At 37.9% G+C, this 24812-nt stretch overlaps 1 protein-coding gene across 1 annotated transcript in view; it reads left to right on the top strand.

Moving 5' to 3' along the window:
- Positions 1-24812, top strand: part of LOC104149032 (dynein axonemal heavy chain 5) — a 179022-nt gene that overhangs the window by 107777 nt on the left and 46433 nt on the right. Inside the window, exons 60-69 of the mRNA XM_068936316.1 lie at positions 135-302; positions 5870-6088; positions 7084-7260; positions 11492-11686; positions 14617-14772; positions 15076-15258; positions 20428-20598; positions 21007-21385; positions 22481-22752; positions 24617-24781. Coding sequence (XP_068792417.1) covers positions 135-302; positions 5870-6088; positions 7084-7260; positions 11492-11686; positions 14617-14772; positions 15076-15258; positions 20428-20598; positions 21007-21385; positions 22481-22752; positions 24617-24781 — 2085 coding nt within the window. The remainder of the gene's footprint in view (positions 1-134; positions 303-5869; positions 6089-7083; positions 7261-11491; positions 11687-14616; positions 14773-15075; positions 15259-20427; positions 20599-21006; positions 21386-22480; positions 22753-24616; positions 24782-24812) is intronic.

Here is a 24812-nt window from a genome sequence, read left to right as displayed (position 1 = left end):
GTGTACAAACAATTGAATGCATATATTCTGTAAGAAGTGGTAGCATCATGTCTGTAAAAAGGAAAATGTTTTTATGAAGTGGACTTTACTCTAAAATCCAATTTTGAAAATAATTTTTCTTTTTTATTAACCAGGACTCAATTACAGGTGAAATTGTGGAGCTTTTAGAGCCATATTTGGATATGGAGGATTATAATCTGGAGACTGCTAAAAAAGTATGTGGAAATGTAGCAGGTCTTTGCTCGTGGACACAAGCAATGGTTTACTTCTATGGCATTAATAAAGAAGTCCTTCCTCTTAAGGTATTTCCTATTGTTCATTTTATTTTTCTGAGGGATGACCAAAGTTGAATGGAAAAAAGTAGTATTATTTTGTCTAAAAAAGATATTTAGCAACATGAAATTCTTGTTACAAGAAACTGGCTCTTTACCCCCAGTGGTGAAGTCAAGCACTTAAACGTTAAAGATATCCTGGCAATTTTTTCCCCTTACTCAGCTACACTGTGATTCAGCTGTTGATGTGTGCACACAATCAGTTGTCCATGAGAACCTTTAGTGCAAAGGTTCTTTTCACAGCTTGGCTATCTGCTAGCAGGAATTATTGATACTATCTCTGCTCTCAGCCTTGGTGCCAGGCACCCTAATTTCAAGAAAACTTCTCCTCAGTCTTATTGGCCTGGGAAGGAACATACTCCATGTGGTCTCAGCAGAATCTGGAAGAGGAGAGACTATGCTCAACACAGAAGTTTTTAAATTTGTTTTTTATTTTGAATGAAGTAAGAATTTAATGAATTTAGCTGGAATTCAGCTCTTCTAAGGAAACTTTTGAGTGTCAAGCAAGAGTCAAATTGGCACAGTTTCTATCTGTAATAAACTAAGCAGTCACCTGGCATAGAAAATCTCTGTCTGAACAGTGATATTTTCATAAAACTACAATAGAAAGGGATCGGCTGTCATTATCTGTACTCCTAAAGATAGTTTTATTATCTTGGAAATGTTTCATTTATGGGCACATGAAAAAAAAAGAACTTTGAATATTTATGCAGTGTTTTATAAGCATTGCTTCTGTAGAATAATGTTTTTGCTCTTTTTTGAAGAAATACATATCAATTAGTATTTAGACACTGTACTTATATTCAGTCTTCTATTGTATAAGAGGTATACTAATTGTACATACAAAACTCTTGGCTTTTTCTTCAGTATATCTGACCAAATCTGATTCAAGTAATTAATAGAGAAGACTATATTCCTGTGATACATAAATAGCAATTCCCTTTTCAAATAATGCAATATTCACTAATGAAATAGAATTCGAAATGTAGCTATTGAGAGATGTAAAAGAGCAAGACCTAGGGGAAGTAGTGGATTTATACTCAGATATAACTCTTTGAAAGCTGCAAAAATATTCTTGTAGTTTTCAGTGGTATACACATGATTTAAGATTACATATAAATTTAACTTTGTATTCAAGTATTTACATTCTTCTCACACTGGAGCTAAGAAAACCTAAGCATGCATTTCTTGGCAAAGTAGAATTATTAGGAATAGTAGTTGCAAATATTCTAAAAAGTGAAGATGACAGAGGGAGGAAATATTTAAAGTATGCAGGAGATATTTCAGGAAGCAGTGGAGAAATGCTAAGAAAATAATTGAATATAAGTTGTACAATGAGATTGCATAAGATACTAGTATAAGGAATCATCCTGTGCTGAAAAGCAGGTGGACTGAATGATTTAATAGAACTGCTTTATCTTAACCTCTATTCAGGGAGACAAACTCTCTTCAACACCTGGAAAAACCTTGCAATCTATGCTTAAATTGCATCTTATCTGAGACTCAGTGTCTTGTTAATCTTGAACGTGACAACCTGTGAAAACTAATTAATAGACTAATGCCTCGTATCTTAGTAAACATAGTGTGCAAAAATTAATTTATCCCTAGGAATAGAATATACATTCTTTAGAAATAGCCTGCAGCCTAAGGGTCATCAGCTAGAACCATACAGTTATATAACACAGAAAGTGTCACCAAATGTTGCCAACAAGGCAGTGTAGTTGTTCCTCTCTAGCTTGTCATCAACAGGCCTGTGGACTTACCTGATAATTCTGACACACCATTTATCCAGTAGTTGAAGTAGTTTATCAAGTAGTTGAAGAATATAACAAAAGAATCAGAGAATAACTGGTTAGTCTCCGATTAAATAGTATATGTAAGTGTATAATTTCCCTAAGAGAGATCTCCAGTGATTTGGATTAAGTTCTCCTTAAGCTGGAATGATGATTAAGGGAATAAGTTAATATACAGCTTATGAATTCTATTTGATATTGAGTATTCTCTTTGTCAAACACTGTCTTAAGTGCAGGTCTTTTTTGCCTTTTCTGCTCTTGCTGGTTTCCGTACTGAACTAAAACCCTTAGGGAGCAATAAGAAAGATCTTTTTTATGTGAAAGATCAGCAGTGGTCTAGGTCAGTGAGCAGCATGAGATCACGTTTCTGTGAGGAGACAGCAGTCAGACACCATGTGCCCAGGAAAGGACTGAAGAAAAAAGCAAAGTTGATCACCCAGTACATCCACCAAGGCTCAAGAGCAGAATGATACAATGTGTGCAGTCTGACTACAAGAGGTCTGGTGACTTGGTCAGCATCAACACGGACTGTAAGAACCAGTGAACTTGGAAAGCTAAGACTACTGAAACAAAAAAGGCGCTGGGAAAGCTTAATTCTTCCATACCTGTGGTGATCCAGCTGCCTTTTTCATATGGCTTCTCCTATTTCTAGTAGCTTTTTATGAATTAATTGAGCAAGAACTGCTCTTTTCAAGATTTGAGGTTGATCCTGTGAAGTGCTAGGATTCTGTCCATAAACGAGGACAGCATTTAAGAATGTGAAGCTTTTTTTTAAAGAGAAAAATATATTTAAATGCCTTCTTGGATCAGGGCCAGATATACTCTGCAGAACACTAAGCTTGCAATGAATCAATGAGGAACTTATGACTATGTCACTACTGATAAATTAAACACTGCTAGGAAATTTTCCTAGCCAGTGCAAAGTGATCACCTACACTGTTATATTGTTAGAGTGGTCTGTAGTATGAATTTGGTCTTGGCCAAGCAGCGCTTTCTCAGGAATCTGTGGACAAGTGTTAGGAACCTACATGGTACAAGGACCAGCTGTTTGCAAGGAACCATGCTGTTTTAGAGGCTAAGAGAGTTTAATGTTTTATGCCAGTAAACCTCAGTGCTAAAGAAAGGTCCTGGGCATGCTCAATTTAATAATGTAGCTGGAGCCAGTAACACTGCATATTTTTCCTGTTTTCATGTGGAATGCAAAAAGGTTAAAAGGTACAAGATCATCTCACTACCTACTATGAAGCCTTCTCCAAGTGCACCTCAGAAGAAGGCAAAATAACTAGCTAACTATTTTATCTGTGCCTCTTGTGGGCACATGGACCATCTCCATACTCGACCAGTGCAGATGGATGCAGAGAGCAGGTAGAGGAACTGGCTGGAGCAGACACAGAGAGGATTGTCTATGTGGATTCATACGAAGCCAGAGGCAAAGAATGGCTGAAGCTGCTCCTCTGATGCAAGCCAAGGCATATTCAAATATAGCCCCCCTAACTGGGAGCTCAGATAAGAATGTGGATTTCATGTCTTGAATCCTCATGATTAATTTACATAAAGTCTATTTATTCAGGCACTTCCATTGCATTCAACTGGAACAAATTTTGAATCATTTCTTTGCTGTGTGACTCAGAGGGATGAAATGAAGGGTGTGAAGCTTGTTTGCATAGCAGTGTCACTAAAATTAGAAAGGCCATAGTGGTTCTTTGTAATTGGGAAACACATTTCCTTCTCTCCTATAATTGGCTGGAAATCTTTGTAAGAAGCTTCTTGCAACAGTAAGAGCTTTCTTATGCAGAAGGTTATCCTTGGCAGCAAAACTTGCCTCCTGCTCTCATGGCAAAACTCTGAGCAGAAAGCTGTCAGCCAACCTGCTAGTGATATCAATACAAAAGCAGTATGTAGCCATGTAATTTTGAAAAAAGGGAGTTGGGAAAAAAAGACAGGAAGAGAGCAAATAGTGATAATTTCATAGGGTAATCTAAAACAAGTAATCTCTCTGCCTTGGAGAATCACATATATTGGTCAGCTTGGTATGTTAATGCTCATTCTTGTGCAAACAACCATTGCACATCACATATGATTAACCAACCTCCAAATCAAACTAATACCAAAATGTATTACTACCTTTGTTAAGATTACCTTCAAATTGGCTTAAAAACTTTGGTTAAATTATCCATCAAATCATTTCTTATCTCAGGCATCTTCTAAAGATGGATCTAAAATCTTGAGTAACTAATTTGGATATTTTTCATGTTAGAATACAATATATTTTTATCTTGTACTCTTGTCTGAAATATTTTTTCATTATGCCCACATCTTCAAAGCTGGTAGCCTTTTAGGGGCTAGGAAGTCCATTTTATCAGTATTTTGCACCTTTCTGAGTAGTTTATTGCTACAGGGAGGTCTGGGTTTTTTTCATATTCACAGTGTGAATATGTATTCACATACTCTGCTCATATGTATTGGGAATTCTCATGGCCAGTGTTTTCCCTTGAGGTTCATGTATGGCTGTGGTAAACGTTAAGGTGAAATATGAGTCCAAACAGCCAGCTGCAAGTTTCTTCTTGTTCTGGCTGTTTTACCTAGGCTGTTCTTCCCAACTCTACAAAGATCTTTTTCTCTGTTACCTCACTATTTGTCACCTGTCAATCAAACAATCTGTCATAACTTTGCCTTAAGCTCCTATTTTTAGCCCTCACAGAGTTTAAGGATAAAAAGAATGATTAAATAACCTACTTTGAACGCTTACAGCATTTAAACTTTTCCTGGTAGTCCAAGATTCACAAAAAAATAACACCAGTGGTTCTGTAATCTGCTTGGCCATGTCCTAACAAGGCTGACTAGTGTGCTGATTTAACAGTGTTTATCTCTAGGAGATACTGTTTAATGTACTCTTTGATAAGTAGCCAAATAAAAATATTTCAGCGTCCTTATATAATGGAAATTTTATGAGTGGCCATTATGCTATCTGTTTCCATTATAATGTATTTGTCTGTATCTAGGGCCTGTCAGCAGACACAGTGGCTACAGTAATTGAATTTTTTTTTGCTGACAGGGCTATTCTCAGGAAACTGAACTCCTAGAGCAGTGCTGCATTGTTGATTAGTGCCGATACTCCAACTCCCTTGCTGACAGACTTGTTCCCTTGGAATTCACCAGACTTCATGATACATTTTTTTTTATCATGCCTAGATCTCAATAGCATTCAAATTTATACAGAGAGTTGAGAAATGTCTGTAGAGTTTTAGCTTCCAGAGGAGCAAAAGATGCAAGTATATTGTATGCAAGTATACAAGTAAGCAAAAAATGCAAGTATGTGTGTATGTTTGTTTTTGCTCTGTATTTTGTTATGTGTTGTAGAAGTAATTGATGGGAAAAGAGAGGAGAAGAGTAGTTTCCATTATCATCATTTTATAATCTGTGAGGCGTAGTCTTAATTTTCTTTTGCACTGAGAGGAGATTACAGATAACATTGTATGGATTACCTTGTAGCTCTAGTATACAGCTATTTCAAGTGTATTATTCATTTCTTGCATGATTATTGGATCATTTTGAAAATATTTTTTGAAAACATTTAAAGATTGCAATGAATAATGTTAAAGTTATGCTTGTGTTCCAGCTTTGGATTGAAAAGTAAATAAAGCAAAAACTGCTATTATTTTAGGATCTGTGCCTTTAAAGCAATGTCATTTGCACTTGCCAAATAATAGGTATTAACCACTCTTTACTTTAAAATGTTTGTAGGCAAATCTAGCCTTGCAAGAAGCAAGGCTTGCGGCTGCCCGAACTGAACTGAATAATGCACAAAATCAGCTGGATGAGAAACAGATGGAACTGGATCAAGTACAAGCCATGTATGATACTGCTATGAAAGAGAAGCAGGCCTTACTAGATGATGCTGAGGCATGCAGAAGGAAGATGAACAATGCCACAGCTCTGATTGAAGGATTAGGTGAAGAAAAGGTACTAGCACATATGAGTAGGATTCCAGCACAAAGTAGGTGCTGAATTTTGAGAATGCTCCATAGTAATCATAACGATCTAGTCCTTGAGAAATTCAAGGCAAAGTGACATCTCGGTATTGTAGGTCACTCTACTTTAGTTGTATGTGTGTTTTCACTTGAACTCAGCGTATCTAACAAAGTAAAACAATTTCTTGAGTTACTCTTACTCTTCTGTGTGAAACTTTATATCATATCATATGACTTGTATTGGAATAAAGTTTAAATTTAAAGCCAAGGAGCCAAATTCCTTTAAGCTTTAGTAAGAAGAGGAATTAGGCTTAACCTAAATGATTTCCCTAAAATATTCATAAGTAGGATTACTGTATTCTTCTCAGCAATGATACAAGAATAGGAATTTGAAGCTTGACTAACTTTCTGAATTATAATTTAAATTCAGATTGCTACTGGAACCTTTGATAGAATTATGGGCTAATCATTATCCTCTGCACTAAGCTTGAAGTTTTCCTTCCTATTCCTTTTCCTATGTTGCTTTGGCATATTTTTCTTATGAATTTATAATTTTAAAGAGTAACACAAAATTAGGAGTTACAGTGCCTTAATATAGGTTTTCTGAAGCCTTGTGTGGTAAGGTCTTTTAAGAGCTATGAGTCCATTCTTCTTTTGAAAATTCAGACAAAACAATAAGAGCCTATATTTGGAGCCTTGGACAAAACTGGTGCTGTGTTAAACGTGTATTTCATCAATTTAAAGCGTATAGGTCCTGACCAAGGTTGCATGCAGACTGACTGGAAGGGAATAAGAATCTGTAGAAAAAGGAAGAAATAATATTCAGAAAACTTGTTGTACTTCTGAAAGGAATGATTTAAAGCCAAAAATACTCCTAGTTCGAAGAGCAATTATTTACTAGAAAGGGGAAAAAAAATACATAGATTTGATCTTCATGTTAGTTTCATGTCTGTTTAATACAACCTCTTATTAATATTTTACATACAGCTTCGTTGGACAGCAAGCAGCAAGAACTTTCAAAATCAAATTATTTGTTTAGTGGGGAATGTTCTTCTGGCCACTGGATTTCTCTCTTACTCTGGACCTTTTAATCAGGAGTACAGGAACTTGCTGCTCCAATTGTGGAAGAAAGAAATGAACAACAGCAAGATTCCGTATAGTAATGTAAGTGTTTCTGCACTATCCTAACCTTACTCTTTTCCTTGCAGAGAAATAATGTTAAGAGCATTTAATTCCAGAAAAATACTTCACTGGAAGATTATGTATAGGCTGTCATGTTCCATCAGTTTTTTATTAAATAGAAAATAAGACAGGTAACAACGGAGCTTATAAAAATAATGTTTTAAAATTTGCTTTACACTTCAGTGCATCACAAGACTAATGCCTAGGCCAAGAACCTGGCAAATCTGAGACAGAGATACTGCCTGAGGTCAGATATCCTGGGAGGAAATTGCATTATATGGGAAATGAGGTAAAATTTACCAGATTAAAGTAGATTTATCTTAACATAAGGATATCCATCAGGTGGTCTCATTTTTCCCCAAGAGTTGGTATATTGCACAAATATCATGTTGTGCCTATAATTTCAGTAATAAAGTCAAGCAAATCAGGTACATCTAGTACTTAGTGAAAGTAGAAAATATGTTTATTGAAGCCAACTATAATGGTCTCCCTCAACATTTTGTTGTCCTCTTATACAGGTAACTTGTAAATATATGTTTGAGAATCTCAACCCACAGCTGGTTTTGCTCTACCACTAGACCACTTTCCAGACAGTCTTTGAGGCAGCAGCTCTCAAGATAGGCCCAAGGGGTGGGCAGAGGTGCAGAGGGGAAGGACTGGTCTGTGGTGGTGTTCCCCAGCCATTTCCAGGGGCCAAGCAAAATTTACCCTATTTCCATTCTTACGTATAGTCTCATGGGCTACCATTAGAAATCTACTCTCTCTGTGGATATGCACTTTTCACTCTGAACTATAAATGTAGAACATAAAGGAAAAATTTGCATTAAAGCTTTTTTCATCTATTTCAGAGTTCTGACAGATTGCATCATAAATTCTTTAACCTACTATTCTTAATATTAAATTGTGAAAAAAACACAGGGTAGTCCAAGAGTAAAAAATTCTATGGTTTTCATTTAGGATTACTTAAGTACAACATTTGAATAATCCATATTTGCTAGAAAATGTCTGCAAAATGGAGCCAAACAATTTTTAATTCTTCAGGCTTCACACTTCATTTTTAATCTTAGTGTAGCTTGATTAATTCTCAATTGACATAAAAAAAAACACTTACACCCAATTATTGAAATACCATTTTATATTTTTAATCAGGAAATATCACCTCTGCACTCATATATATCAGAAGTTAAAACATTATTTATACCCTCCTCTCATACACTCTGCTTGTGTACCCACACCATTTAATTTAGTTTAGTTTAAGTATCTTGTTGAAATGATTAAGTTAAGTCAAACCTGGATTTTTTAAAATGTGATTTACATAATTCAGCTTGCTCTAGTTGAAAAACTTAAATCCGGGTAGATTTTTCACCAATAAGGCTGTTCTCAGTGCATCTCACATCACAGCTGCTTCTCAAATACCCTAATAGCAAGCAGAGGAGGCCTGAAATGCAGCTGAGCTACTGTGATCTCAGTTCCCTACCACATCATGTACTACTTTTTATTGAAGTGAGCAACTTCCATGTTGGGACTATGATACAGTGCAGGTTACCTTACATGAATCTTCCTCTTTCCTCTTCCTACTATCTATCACAGTAATGTAGGACATGACAGATATTCTCATGTGCAGGCTTTGCTCACGGCCCAACAGCAGCCTTGTTCCAATTCCATGACCTTTAGGAGGTCTCTCCACTGTTGTCCTTCCACCTTGGAAGATATATTCATGCTGAAGACAGTATTTAGGCCATAAAAATCAAAATGTTTCTTCTGACTAATCTATCCCTGTCTCCTTTCACTTGATTCTCTGAATACCAGCATACATTTTCTCCAACAGTAAAGGTTAGAAAAATAGCCCAATGAATCTCTTTTACACTCTGGTACTGAGAGGAGACATTAAGCCCAAATAGCTCCTGTCCTCAGCTGTCAAAGCTCTTGAAAGAGCAGTTGCTGCTGGGAAGTGCTGGGAACAAGTGAGCAGCCTGTCTACACCTCTGGCTGTATCTTTGTGAAACAGTTTAAGGTAGATTAGCATCCCTCTTGCATCTTCTTGTTAGATTCTTGGGGGGCTCCCTATATTAGGGAGTCCTCTTTGCCATGAGAGGTTTGTCTCACTGTTCATCTCATAGATCTTACTTAAGAATAGTTTTCTGTTAGTTGGTTATATGGTGGATAATGTGTCTGTTAGTAGTGATTGACCTTCACTTGACAGAGTGAATGAACCTCACAGCCCAGCCCAATTTATGCTGTGACTTGTGAAGATGAATGATTCTGTCTTCCCTTGCAAAGCATTTTGAGGTCCTCTGCTAATAAGTACTAGATTAATTTATTAACAATGTACCAATATCACTGCAATCTCAGCTAAGATTCTTTACTAGTGTAGTATGGGAGTTTTTCTATATTCATTCATCCCAGGGAGGCTCTTTCAGAAACTCAGTGTGCAGAGTGTTCTTATCAGCTACTACCTTGAGGAACATCTGTCAAGATTCTTACCATTTATGGATGAGAACTTGGATGTATAATATCCTTAGGGAACACAGAATAAGAAGCTACAGTGTGCCTCTCTGAGGATAGTCTGACCACATTGCTACTTAGCTGTGTCCTTCAAAAATTGAGGAGTACTTTGTGATTGCTTCTGTGTTGCTAATTTATTTGTTTTTTCATATGTACAGGCTGGACACAGAATGTCACCATTAACTTGAGTTTCAAAGGATAATTACCATTGTATTTAGACAGTTGCCCTTAAAGACAGGACAATGATTCCAATGAGAGTGTATGGAAGAGAGTTTTAGGCTTTTTTCAGTGAATTGAGTACTTACAAAAGGCAGCAGATGGGTAGCTCTTGATACTTCACACCACAGGAGAGAAAGCAGCTTTATAGTTTAAGCAAAAAGGCTTGACATCTGCCTTACTTTGTCACAGACGAACTGGGTATGGGTGTATGAGTCATTTAGGTGTAATATTTCAGAGAGAGCTGTTTAAAATTAGTCATCTAGCTCTGCAGTTAGGCACTTAAATAGAGTGACTGAAACTTTCTACTGCAGTAAAAAAAAAGTTATAGCTTTTTCCAAAGCTGGATTCTACAAATAGCAAATTGTCTACTTAAGGAACTAAACATGGGTTTTGGTTCCTATTACTGAAAATATTAGCTTTTTAAATTTTTTGCTTCCCTTTTCATAACTGGAAATTTGATTATTAAAATTTCTCTGTCTTATGAGAGTGCTTTGTGTTGCTTTATTCAGATTCTTCAATAATTGGAGTAGAGAAAATCAAAAAGGGGAAAAAAGCTTTTGAGCCTTGCAGGCAGTGGTATCACTAACTCTCATGATTTTATCACAAGTCTCTTAGTATTTGAAATTTTGCCTCAGGATCCAGATGCTGAATTATGTGATTTTTTCTAATATTCTCAGGCTTTTTCTTTCTTTTTTGACATGTGTATATAGAAAAAGCTTAAAAATAGGAATTTTAGAGGTGAAAAATGTGAGACAAATTAAAAAAACTCCTAAGTTTTATTACTTTTTAAAAATCACATTATTATTAAGCTACTTTTCTCATTTTGGAGAGTTTAATTGTGATTTTAATCACTATTTTCCTCATATACACATTCTTGAGAGGACAGTCATTGTTCATAGTGAATAAAATAAAGCATATTAGTCAATCTGTACAAATCAAGCTATGCGAGAGTATATGAGCTGGGGAGAGCTCTGACCAGAGAAATAATACATTTCCATGATAGTCCATGATTATTGGTTCATAGGAATGAACCAATCTTTCTTAGAGTATGAGCCATCTTTTCCCACAAGGCATCCTATACTGATACACACACTTGGAGAGCACTCCAAGACATACAACTTTACAGCAAGAGGAAGTGCTTCTGAACAAGAGAAGCCCTCCTCTTGAGCTAGTAAGAAGAAAAGAGTTTACCAATACCAAAATCAGCTTGTTATTAGATATGCAGCTGGCTCCAGTGTTTGTCTGACACTTCTGCTGTTTTTCTTTGGTGCCATTTATGTTAGTTAGAGTCAATGGAAGCTCAAAGCTTGAACAGGAGTCACTTTCATTGTTGCTCTACTTTCAGGATTTAGGCAATGGACTGTAAAGAAAGGAAAGATAAACAATTACTACCAAGTATGTTCTACTACTCATGATCAGAATAGGAAGAGAAACTTCCTTCTAACCCTTGTAACTGGTACTAATTTTGTAATTTAATTTTTTGTATTAGGATCTGAACCTTACTGGTATGCTTGTTGACAATGCTACAATTGGCGAATGGAACCTCCAGGGTCTTCCAAGTGATGACCTTTCAATTCAGAACGGCATCATTGTCACAAAAGCATCTAGATATCCTTTATTGATTGATCCACAAGGTCAAGGAAAGATCTGGATTAAAAATAAGGAAAAGAATAATGAACTCCAGGTAAATTATTCACTTAAATTTTGTGTGTGTGTGTGTGTGTGGTGTGTGCACGTGTGTATGTGTGATGTCAGATCACAGTTAGCAGTGCAAACTATTTTCCTGTCACCATACTTTGGCCATGTGTTAAAGGTAATTTGAATCTGATGTTCATGGTATACTGTTGGGCTCACAGAAATTCAAAACAGACTGAGCCAAATCTGTAACCTATATATATCAGGGTAAAGTAACTTGTATGACTTTGTTTTCTCTCAGAGAGAGTTTCAGGAGCAAAATGGGATTATGTATTATGGCATATGTATTTTTAAGATGAATTTTTAAATTGTTTGCTATAGACAAAGAGATAATTACTAGCAGAGAAAAGTAAAATGACTTGCAAAACTAAGACCAGACGGTATCAGGCAGTTGATGCTACATGGGAAATCTAGCCATCTTTGAGGCATATCAAACACAGTGCAAATATAGTACACATCTTCATGATCAAGGGCATGTGATGAATATATTTATTGTTTACTTTATCTACCCTTCCCACTTTTCATCTAGCAGTGCATGCTGTTTGGGATCTGGAACTTGTATTTTATTCAAAATTATTTTTTTTCCCTCCTATTCAGCCTACACTCCATGCTGCTTTACACTAATAAGGCTAAGATGGGTTATAATGAAGATCTAGGCACTTGATATATTTTCAGGCTGGATTAATTATGACATCAAAGAGTTGTTAATGACTGAGATCTATTTTACAACTTTAGATTATCACATGAATACCACTCAAAGTGGGAGTATGGATAAGAAAAGAAAATGAAAAAGCTAAGGATGGTGTCATCCTGAGAGGTGATGACATCATGGAGATGTTAAGTAAATCCTTGACCTTCTGGAGCTTGACCTGTCCCTATATTTATTTCCTAGCTCCCATAAGGAAGGTCCAGCATTCAATCCCACATCAAATCAAGTTTCTGGATTTTGTGGTGCATGGCCACAAAATGGTATAGAAACACAACTAGCAGTGGGAAGTATTAATTGAGAAGAAAGAGAAAAATATAAGAAGATATTCAAAGATCTTTCAAGAAAAAAAAGAATGTATTTATTAAAAATACGAATAAAAAGTCTTAAAACAAATGAATTATCATCACAGGAGAAGTGAGGTATTCTGTGACTGTATGAAATCTACTCTCTTAGAGTAGATAACACGGTTTCCTCTAAATTACATCAAACCTTATTTTGGCCCCCAAAAATTGGATCAAGAAAAGCTAGTATGATAAACTAACAGAAAACAACAAATAGAAGGATATATCTTATATCTCACCCTTCCTGAGACTTGCATCTCCTACCTAGGATTTCAGAGAGGTGCCAAGCTCAGTTCTGGAGTGACAACAGTAAATCTCCTTCAGTTAAGGACCTATGCTGACTCTTTCTGCCACATTGTATAGCCTTTTCTCCAATACTTTACAAGGTAAAGTATTCTCCAAGCTCCAGCTTCAGTTCCCTCCCCTGCATGGAACTGCACGTGTATTGCCTGCTTTCCACGTGGCTGCTTTATTCTCTTACCTGATCACATACTATTGGAAGGAACAGTGAACACAGGGCTTCCATTCTTTGATCCAGTAATTATTTAAGAATTTTATATTGCATACTCACCAAAGTGGGGACTAGGAGATGTATATTCAAATACCATTTCCTTTTTCCCCACTATTTATACATTATAGGTTACCACATTTGACTGATGAGCCAGAGAAAAATGTCTACTAGGTTTACCTTGTGGTCAATGTGTGTGAATATACAGCCTATGACATTTGTAAATCTTGATGTGGCTTAACTACTGAGCTGCTCAGTACTCTCAGCACTTACGCAGCTTTGAATACCGATGCAACCTGTAGGTACACAGGAAAACTTTCTTGATGAAAACTGAGACAACTGTGGACTTTCAGATATCCTGGCTCAGATGTCAGTTGAGTTAAAAAAAATCTGAGTTCTTCCTCTGTAAAGCCAAGGAGGAACAGGGTTATGTCAAGATTCTAAATACCCAAGTGTTTAAATTATGACTTTGCACCTGGTATATTTTCATTTGCGATGGTCTTGTCTGGTTATCTTATGGATCAATGGAACACTAACTTCCTCCATCTGTTTCATTTGGACTAGAAATGCAGGCATTACAATATTTTAGTGGATACAGATATGCCTAAGTTTTAATAAAGCTAAAAGTGTGGAGTGCTGGACCGTAATACTAATTTTTAAATAATATACTCCTTTAAGACTGTGTCATAAGCTTCTAGATATCTTAATTATACATTTTTCAAAGTGGTGATTGCAAGACAAGGACTTTCTTTATTTTAAAACATGTCTATCCTATCTTTTTCTGGTAAGAAATGGCCCCAAAATAGGCTTCTGGGAAGGTGATTCAATTTTCATCTCAAAGGCTTATAGTAAATACACTAAATATCTAAATAAATGAAAAGCAGTCAATGTGATATTTAGCAAGTTTAAGATTTGATCGTGGAAATGGAAACTGAAGTGGAAATTCAATAACTGATATGGGACAAGGCTTCCTGTGTAAGATTGATTCCCTCACTGAACCCTATAAATATTTCCTTACCTCTTAATTAGTGGCATAAAGCCATTAATACTGAAGAGGTATTAAGATTAGATAGCCAGATAGCTAAGTAGGTAGATGAATAGATAACTGAAGAAAAACAAAGTGTGAGATCCCCTTTTCTATTGAACTTAAGGCAAAACGTTAAAAGCAGTCATTAAATTTTTAAGTAATTCTTATTCTTAAGGCATTAGTTTTAGCATAGGCAGGTTTTGGCCCCTAAAATGTAATAATTTGTGTAGATATCCCAGGATGAGTATAATTTTTGAAAGCTGCAATAGATTTTATACTGTTTTCTGTGTGATGCAAGTATGTGCTGCAAATACGTGTGAACAAATCTTCCCAGGTTACAGCTATGAACCACAAGCTCTTCAGAACTCACATAGAAGAATGCCTGTCCCTTGGCCGACCTTTGTTAATAGAAGATGTTGGAGAGGAACTTGATCCTGCTCTAGATAACATTTTGGAAAAAAATTTCATAAAATCTGGTTCAGCGCACAAAGTAAGATGAATTGTGAACATGAAAGTAGAAAGACAGTAGGACAGATGTGGTGTGAGCAGATAGTGTGCATGCTGCAGAGATTTACACCTTTGAAACACTTAGAAAGATGAGTAGTAAACTCATGAATTTTCCTTTTTTCCCCATTTATTTATTTATTTATTTATTTATTACCCTTTAGACAGAAAGTTTAAAAAGTGTAAAAGAAAGAGTAAAAAGAAAGGATTTATCTGTTTTTCACTGGAAATAAATACTGATGTTTTTGCATGCAGCTTTAGAAAAATAAATAATACATTTTATTTTCAGGTGAAAGTTGGTGACAAGGAGGTGGATCTGATGAAGGGGTTTACCCTTTATATGACAACAAAATTGGCTAATCCTGCCTATACTCCAGAAATCAGTGCAAGAACAACAGTGATTGACTTTACGGTTACTATGAAAGGGCTGGAAGACCAGCTCCTTGGCCGTGTCATCCTTACGGAAAAGCAGGTATCTAGTTGTTTGCATGATTTGTAGAGAGGGAAGGCTTGCTCAGTATTTGCACTATAAGTGAATATATTTTGTCTTGGCCAAAATCAAATGCAAAAACAAAATTATGAATGAAAGTTAAATTCTCATGCATTTTTGAAGGAAAACATGGAGCTGTTTTTTAATGGGATGGAGGGAATTAAGCCTTTTTTTAAGATCTGGCCTTAGAAAGAGAAAAAAGAAAACTGTTCATTAAAAATACATCACAGACATATACAAGATATAAATAAAGCATCTTTATTCCTTCCTATATAGTGAAGTCTCCTAGTTCAGTCAGAGAACTCATTTATTTCTAATTTTTTTAAAACTAAATTTGAATTTCATGAAAAAAGATTATGAACTTGAACTGCTTTTGCCAACCAGGCTGTAGTATGCAAGGAGACAGGGGATTTTTAAGGAGCTCTCCACTCAGACTTGAGCCTGCTCCTACTAAAATTTCCACTGGTTGTCTGGTAGCAAAGTTAAGGAAGAAAATCCTCTCCCAGGTTTTTTTTTTTTTTCAGAATTTTTATTTCTTAATTCAAAATCTGAGAAGTCCTCTGAATTAATTTTATTCCTAGATCAGTCCTATTTCTTTTTGTCTGATTTCTAATTTAACAACCTGGTGATCCAAAAACTTAGGAGTCAATCCATCATGGGCATTGGGAACAAATTTGATTTTTTAATGTGGCAGTCATACCAATAAATAAGTGAATATCATGGTCTGGTCACACTAAAATGAAATATTTGTTTCCTTTCTTTGTAAAATGAAAGCACAGAGGTTATATTTCATATCAGATCGGATGGCTTACTGATATAAAATGGAACATTTTACAGTTGCATGTTTGTGAGAAAAGTAACAAAGATTAAAGCCTGGGTTAGCAGAACTGTTGCTTTCAATAGTCATAGGTCAGCTTCTCATGTGAGAGCAATTCCTCACATGATGGAACTTACCCCTCCTTCTTCCACTTCCCAAGAGCACTTTCTAACCACTGAGCTTTAGTGGGGCTAAGTCTTTCCTGCTGATGTCTTTCAACTTTGCTCAAACAAGCATTTGCTGAAATAAGTACTGGACTATAAGTGCCTGAGAATCACAGCTAGAGGTTGGAAAGTCCTTGTTATGCCTAAACTTCCTGGCTTAGTGGATTATTCCATGAAAATTGGAAAAGGGAGTACTGAGGAAAATCTATCCACTAGCAGAGCATTTGGGACAAATGCTAGGGATGTGAGATTCAATAATTTTAAACTTTACTCCTGTAGATATTTATATAAGCAAAATAGAATAGCATCAACAGGAGTAGCTGGGAATATCCTGATCATGTATCTGATAGCATTGTGATTGTGTACCTCTTACGGGAGGTGGAGGTTTAAATTCCTTTTGCCAAGATGTGAGTGAAATTTGTTTTTCGTAAGACTGTATACAAGCCTGCACTTTTGAACTTTCAAATAAGAAGTGATACTGATACCTTTTAGGCTCCCCAAACACAGATACCTCATTCCGTGTTTTTTTCTGGACAAAAGTATTAGAGAATTCATGTTTAATATATGTAACAGCACCTAGACCGCATTTTGGGACAAAAATATGCTCACTGAAAAATATGAATCCAGTGCTGTGTATCAGCTGAACCAAACTGTAAGGGTAACTGTTTAGTTATTAGCACTTTTTGCTACACTGGAACATAGTTGCAAGTGATCAACATTTATTAAAGTTCTTTCTTTTATCATATATGAAGAAATCATGATTATTCTGTCTTTTCTGTCTCACTAAGAGACAAATGTCCTGCCATAGATGGCCAGAACCAATGGAGCTCTGGTAAGTATTCCTCAAAGAAAAGACAGAGCGTAAACAGAGAATCTGAAAAACAAGTTTGCTGTTACAAACAACACAACTTCATGATTATTGAGCTAAAGTAATAGGTTAGAGGAATGCAGACATTCTTAAAGATTTCTATAATGATTAGTGAAATATATGATCAAAGAAGTGTTTATTCATCTCAGCTTTAAAGGTTGTTCCTGTAAAAAAAAAAAAAAAAAAAAAAATTGTCAGCATCTTATACTTTGATAGTAAAGCTGTTGCCACTATTTGTGTTCAAAGCAACTAATTTTTAATTTACAAATGTGATCATGAAATCCTCTTGCAAACAGAAGCCTGGAATCTGGTATATTAACTCATTTTCTGAAAGATAGGCTTTAAAGAATTACAATGGACTGGATGGGGTGCCTGTTTTAAGGTAAGCATATCCTTAAATGCATGTTTGAGTGTTCTGTAGAACTGATCCTACTGTATAATTCAAAAAAAAAAAAAATTAATGGTAAAGAAAGAGGAGAAAATGCAGCAACTTTGAAGCTGAATGACTGATATTGAACTCATTCTCCTGTTCTAGGATGCAGTTATTTCCAGCTTTCACAGGGCTACATTCTGTAGCCCTGGAATACACTACCAACAGGCTTCCAAGCAAGTTTTTGAGAGTAAAGGAATTTGTCTCTTCTCATTCTTTGAAATACAGAAGAAACTCTTCTGTGCTTTATAACTGTACATCTTTCTCTCTAACTTGACATATTGACATGAATTGGTCCACCTGACCAGGAGGAAGTCATCAATGAGGCCTTCTACCGACAGCTGGAAGTAGCCTTACGTTCACAGGCCCTGGTTCTCATGGGGGACTTCAACCACCCCGACATCTGTCAGCAAGACAGCACAGCTAGGCACAAACAGTCAAAGAGGTTCCTGCAGAGGATTGATGATAATTTCTTGACTCAGGTGCTGGAGACGCCAACGAGGAGAGGTGCAATGCTAGACCTTGTACTAACGAACAAAGAAGGCCTAGTTGGAGAGGTGAAGGTTGGGGGCAGCCTTGGCTGCAGTGACCATGAGATGGTGGAGTTCAGGATCCTACGAGGAGGGAGCAGGGCAATGAGTAGGATTGCAACGCTGGACTTCAGGAGAGCTAACTCTGGCCTCTTCAGGGACCTACTTAGGGGAATCTCCTGGGGTAGGGCCCTGGAGGGAAGAGGGGTCCAAGAAAGCTGGTTAATATTCAAGCGTCACCTCCTCCAGGCTCAAGATCAGTGCATCCCTCTGAGGAAGAAGTCGAGCAAAGCGGGCAGGAGACCTGCATGGCTGAGCAAGGAACTCCTGGCAAAACTCCAACAGAAGAAGGAAGTACACAGAATGTGGAAGAGGGGACAGGCCACTTGGGAGGACTACAGGGACGTTGTCAGAGCGTGCAGGGATGTGACAAGGAAGGCCAAGGCCCATTTGGAATTAAATCTGGCAAGGGATGTCAAGGACAACAAGAAGGGCTTCTTCAAATACATCAATAGCAAAAGGAAGACTAGGGAAAACGTGGGCCCGCTGCTGAATGGGGCGGGTGCCCTGGTGACGAAGGATACAGAGAAGGCAGAGTTATTGAATGCTGCCTTTGTTTCAGTCTTCACTGCTAAGGCCAGTCCTGAGGAATTCCAGACCTTGGAGACAAGAGAGGAAGGCTGGAGAAAGGAAGACTCTCCCTTGGTGGAGGAGGATCAGGTTAGAGATCTTTTGTCCAAATATGACATCCATAAATCCATGGGCCCCGATGGGATGCACCCACGAGTGCTGAGGGTGCTGGCGGATGGTATCGCTAGGCCACTCTCCATCATCCTGGAAAGGTCCTGGAGATCAGGAGAGGTGCCTGAGGACTGGAGGAAAGCCAATGTCACCCCAGTCTTCCAAAAGGGTGAGAAGGAGGAGCCAGGAAACTACAGGCCTGTCAGCCTCCCCTCCAGCCCTGCAAAGGTGATGCAACAGCTCCTCCTGGAGGTCCTCACTAAGCATCTGGAGGACAAGCAGGTGATCAGGAGTCGTCAGCACGGATTGACCAAAGGGAAATCATGCTTGACCAATCTGATCGCCTTCTGTGATGGGATGACTGGCTGGGTAGATGAGGGCAGAGCAGTGCATGTTGTCCACCCCGACTTCAGCAAGGCTTTGGACACTGTCTCCCATCACATCCTCCTAGGTAAGCGCAGGAAGGGTGGGCTAGATGAGTGGACGGTGAGGTGGATTGAGAACTGGCTGGATGGCTGAGCTCAGAGGGTTGTGGTGAATGGCGCAGAGTCAAGTTGGAGGCCTGTGGCTAGTGGTGTCCCCCAGGGGTCAGTCCTGGCTCCAGTCTTGTTCAATGCATTCATCAATGACCTGGAGGAAGGGACAGAGTGCACCCTCAGCAAGTTTGCTGATGATACTAAACTGGGGGGAGTGGCTAACACACCAGAAGACTGTGCTGCCATTCAGAGGGACCTGGACAGGCTGGAGAGCTGGGCGGAGAGGAACCTCCTGCAGTCCAACAAAGGCAAGTGCAGGGTCCTGCCCCTAGGCAGGAATAATCCCATGCAGCAGTACAGGCTGGGGGTTGACGTGCTGGAAAGTAGCTCTGCAGAGAAGGACCTGGGAGTGCTGGTGGACAACAAGTTAAGCATAGCCAGCAGTGTGCCCTTGTGGCCAAGAAGGCCAATGGTATGCTGGGGTGCATTAGGCAGAGTGTTGCCAGCAGGTGGAGGGAGGTGATCCTGCCCCTCTCCTCAGCCCTGGGGAGGCTTCACCTGGAGTGCAGTGTCCAGTTCTGGGCTCCCCAGTACAAGAGAGGCATGGCGCTACTGGAGAGAGTCCAGCGGAGGGCTACCAAGATGATTAGAGGGCTGGAGCACCTCTCCTATGAAGAAAGGCTGAGAGAGCTGGGCCTGTTCAGCCTGGAGAAGAGAAGACTTGAGAGGCGATCTCATCAACGTGTATAAGTATCTGAAGGAGGGATGTCAAGAGGATGAGGCCAGCCTCTTCTCCGTGGTGCCCAGCAACAGGACAAGAGGCAACGGGCAGAAACTGAACCACAGGAAGTTCCATCTGAACATGAGGAAAAACTTCTTCACTGTGAGGGTGACAGAGCATTGGTTGCCCAGCGAGGTAGTGGAGTCTCCTTCGCTGGAGATATTCAAAACCCGCCTGGATGTGATCCTGGGCAATATGCTCTAGGTGACCCTGCTTGAGCAGGGAGGTTGGACGAGATGATCTCCAGAGGTCCCTCCCAACCTAAACGTTTCTGTGATTCTGTGATTCTGTGAAATTTCCTTTGAATAAATCTTAAATATTTTAATGAAAATTTCTGACTACAGGAACTGGAGGCAGAAAGAGTCAAACTGAGGGAAGAAGTAAAATCTAACGAAAGGAAAATGCAGGAACTTGAAGATAATCTACTCTTCCTTCTAACCAGCACAGAAGGCTCTTTGGTTGAAGATGATTCTCTGGTAGAAGTCTTAAGAATCACTAAAACAACAGCAGAAGAGGTGAATTTTGAATACATTGCAGATATATTTTGTAACTGTAATTTAAAAATTATCTGTAGGCAATTTTTTTTTCCATTCAGAGTTATTCCATAATATCTGACTTCTTAAATAAATAATAGAAATACTATCGTTTTCCATCATAAAATTTTGCAAAATTAACCTGTTACCTGGATACTATTTTATATTCCAGGCATACCTTGCAGGTGTAAGTTCAAACCAATCCCGTTGTGCTTGGTGTGCTTGGGTTTGAACATGTGAAGACACAATGACTGTGCTGAGACACTATCAGAGTGAAGCAAATCTTGAGTAAAAATTTCATTATGACCTTAAGATCTTTTATTTTACTTGTGCAGTATAAATCAGAAGTGACATGGCTTAATCTGCATGATCTTTTCAATTGATTTTAAGGTCAATGAAAAATTAAATGTAGCAGCAGAGACAGAGGTACAAATCAATAATGCACGTGAAGAGTTTCGGCCCGTTGCTGGACGTGGTAGCATCCTTTATTTCCTGATTGTGGAAATGAGCTTGGTTAACGTCATGTACCAAACATCCTTGCGACAGTTCCTTGGCATTTTTGACCTATCAGTGGAAAGAGCTCTGAAATCACAAATCACAGCCAGAAGGGTATCCTATATAATTGAGTACCTCACTTATGAAGTCTTCAAGTATACTGTTCGAGGGCTGTATGAAAATCACAGATTCCTGTTTACATTGCTTCTGGCACTGAAGATTGACTTGCAGGCCAAGAAGATTTCACATAGTGAGTTTGAGACACTCGTCAAAGGTAATTTCTCTTAAAATCTTTCTGTTTACATATATTTGTGAACTGCCAAATGCAGATTTTGCAGTGCTTGCGCTACTGATATGTTCAGTGACCTTAATATTTTTTAGCTGGCAGATGCATGCACATAGACCACAACAGAGGTATAAGAGACAAAAGTTTACAGAACAAGAACAATAAAGTTATTTGTTGTCAAAATAATGCTAAAAAGATGAAGATATTTAGCTGTTTTATATTGGAAAACACAAAAAATGGCCATTACTTTGTAAAAGAGCATGTAATTTTCTCTGGAGCACATGTTGCCACATGCCTATCTTTATGAACTTGGAGATAATGAGCAAAACCTATTTTGATGACTAGTGAGCCATCAGGTACTAGTGAGCACCAGAATGCATGAAAACTCTGTATCACGTTTCAGTGTTACTATCAAAAAAACATGGAAACTTGCTACATGTTTTAAAAAGTTGTTTTTGTAACGCTACTGCATGTTACTGTTAAGAGACAATGACAATGAAAGTTTTAGTAAAGTTTATAACGTTCTGATGGGGGTTAACCCCACTGTCCCCAAGATAAGAGCTGCCTCTCATTGTACTTACTTTCCAAAGATCTCAGTTTGCTTTGCAAATACCAGTTTAAAGTTCAATTGTGACTTAGCTGTGCTGGAGGTGTAAATGGGCATGATTCTGGAGTGGTGAGGGAACAAAGAGCCCCTTGAAGTTCTACAGTGCTGGAAAGGAATGCACCATGTCCTTTCTCGTTCTGTAGTCTGTGTGAAGGGAGATTGGACAATCCATAGGTCCTTCCTACATCTGGGCTGAAGACTTGGTGTGAGCATCTTTTTAGGTAGCAAGTATTATTCCAACTCTACAGGTAAGGACAAAGAAGTACAAAAACTACTGTATGCAGCTTTGGGAGGCACTGAGACAATTTCTCCAATCTATCTTTGTTAACTGATTCTTCCATGCAAATTTTAGGTCCTCATACCCTAGTTTGCAAAGTTTTTTACGCCCTAAACTGTAGAAACCGATACTTATGGTTGCCTGTCATTTTTCCGTGTTAATAATGATGATTTACTTTATAATACTTTTCACCTTGCAGGAGGTGCCAATTTGGATCTGAATTCCGTGAAACCCAAACCAAAAAAGTGGATACTTGATATGACATGGCTCAATCTTGTACAATTATCCAGTTTGCACCCTTTTAATCAACTTCTGGTGCAAGTTGTGAGGAATGAGCAGTCTTGGAAAGCTTGGTTTGATGAAGAAGCACCTGAAAGAGCTGTTATTCCTGATGGGTATGACAGCTTACTGGACCAGTTCCGTAAACTACTCCTTGTCCGTAGCTGGTGCCCTGATCATACAATGGCCCAAGTAAGATACACTTTCATGCAAGTTTTATGCCATATGACATCTCATGTAGAACTATAGTGCCAAATTTACATTCTCTGACTTTAATTTTATCATAACATTTGTTGCAGAATAAGCTATTCTTAAAAATCAGAAAGATTTTTGAGGTCTTTCTAATGCCTGTGTAAGACAATTGTATTAATTGTAGTGATTTAGAAAGGGCATTACAAAACATGAGACAAATTATGTTGTAGTTGTAAGTATACCAATCTTCTTCCTATATGTGGCATTTCTACAGTGGAGTCCTGAAACTTATAAAGCACTTGCATTCTTCCAGAGAATTAAAAGATTCACCCCAATTTCTTCACGTAAGAAGTGGAAAGAGACGAGTTAATTTTGATCACAGACATATTAAAATAGTGTATGAACTGTTCATTTATTTGCTTGTCTCTCCATGCTGAGAAGGAATAATTAAGCGTGTCTCATGGCAAATATAAGAGAAACTCGAACAAACTAGCAGTTTCTCCACACTCTGTGATATTTGGGTTTTTTTCTTTATATAGATCTATAAGAAATGTATGAGACTATGAACATCCTCTTTTCAATTTTTTTTTATGTCTTTAGCTGCATGGAAAAGCAGCACTTCTGGTTTCCTTCCATAATGCAACCATTACATGTTACATGTTCTGATAGCATCCGTGTTGTATTTCGGGGACACCATTTTCTCAAGGACCTTTTCCTGAATAAGACTCCCTCCATTCTTTTTCCTTTTCCACTCTTCAGTTGGCTAATAGGACAGGAGAATGGGAGCTCTATCTGCCACAATTTTCACAGATTAAAATAATGAAGTTGCTACTGGGTAATCCATCAACACTTGCATTGCTCTGCAGAACCATCTTTGAAAATGAATGTCTCTGAATAGTGGTTTTAACAAATGTATTTATTTTAATTTTTGAGGAAAGAGGGCTTTATTTTTGCCGTTATTTTCCTTATCTCTTCTTCCTCTACTGTGCTTCCCTGATGATCACAAAATTTTACCTATCTTTACTATGGCAGAGGTCACAATGGTGGAAAACTTATTGACTAATATCTTTTTTCTGGAATTGGCCTCTTCCTCAGACCACTATCTTCTTGGGTGCTTCTACCCATAATGCACTCTTCAGAATCTGTGCTAGTTATTTACACAGTTGTAAAATCATGGCCGCCAAAAGACTGTTTCATGTACCAGGATGGCTTTGGAAGTCCTTTTGTGAAATGTTTGTGAAAAGAGGACATTAAAGGGATAGACAAGGCCCAGACTTTTAAGGATAAAGACTGAGCTATCTGAGCCTTGTTTAGGTTTTGCAGAAATAGACAGCCAAAGAGACTTGAACTGGGTAACTACTGGACAAAACAATTTGTGTTTGAAGTTCCAGTAATTATATAAAAGACTGCAACTGAGTCAGATTGAAGATCTGTCTAATCTGGTAAACTGCAAAGACAGTGTCAACAGTATGTGCTAGGAGAGATAGGAAAGAAGCTGGTATAGAGCCCCTTTCCCTGGGATATCTACCAAGCTTTAGCAATCAGTGATTTAGGGCAACATCTGGACCATCAGCACAACCAACAATGGATCTATTCTGCATGGATTTCTGTAGTTCTTTTTAAAAAACGTTCAGCAGCCTATAACAACAATGTTCAAAGGATGGCTGTGGTGTGAACAGAGTTCTTCCTTTTGTTTGTTTTAAATTTACTATCTGAGAATTTCGTGGTTGCCTCCTGTGGACTGTAACTTTTGTTATGTCTGAGTTGAAAATGCAAGTTTAAAAAGTTTTTCTTTCCAGTGAAGGTAAATGTTGGTAAATTTCATATTTGCTGATTAAACCAAAAACGATTTTTTTTTTTTTAGGCTCGACACTACATTGCAGAATCCCTTGGTGTGAAATATGCAGAAGGATTTATTCTTGAAATGGAAGCACTGTGGACAGAAAGTGACTGTCGGACACCTTTGATATGTTTTTTATCAATGGGGTCTGATCCCACTGAAAATATAGAACTTCTTGCAAAATCAAAGGTATCCTAAAGCTAATTTTACTAAAGCTTCC

This window comes from Struthio camelus, chromosome 2 (assembly GCF_040807025.1).
Source record: "Struthio camelus isolate bStrCam1 chromosome 2, bStrCam1.hap1, whole genome shotgun sequence".
NCBI lineage: Eukaryota > Metazoa > Chordata > Aves > Struthioniformes > Struthionidae > Struthio > Struthio camelus.
This window is presented reverse-complemented; position numbering and strand designations above follow the sequence as displayed.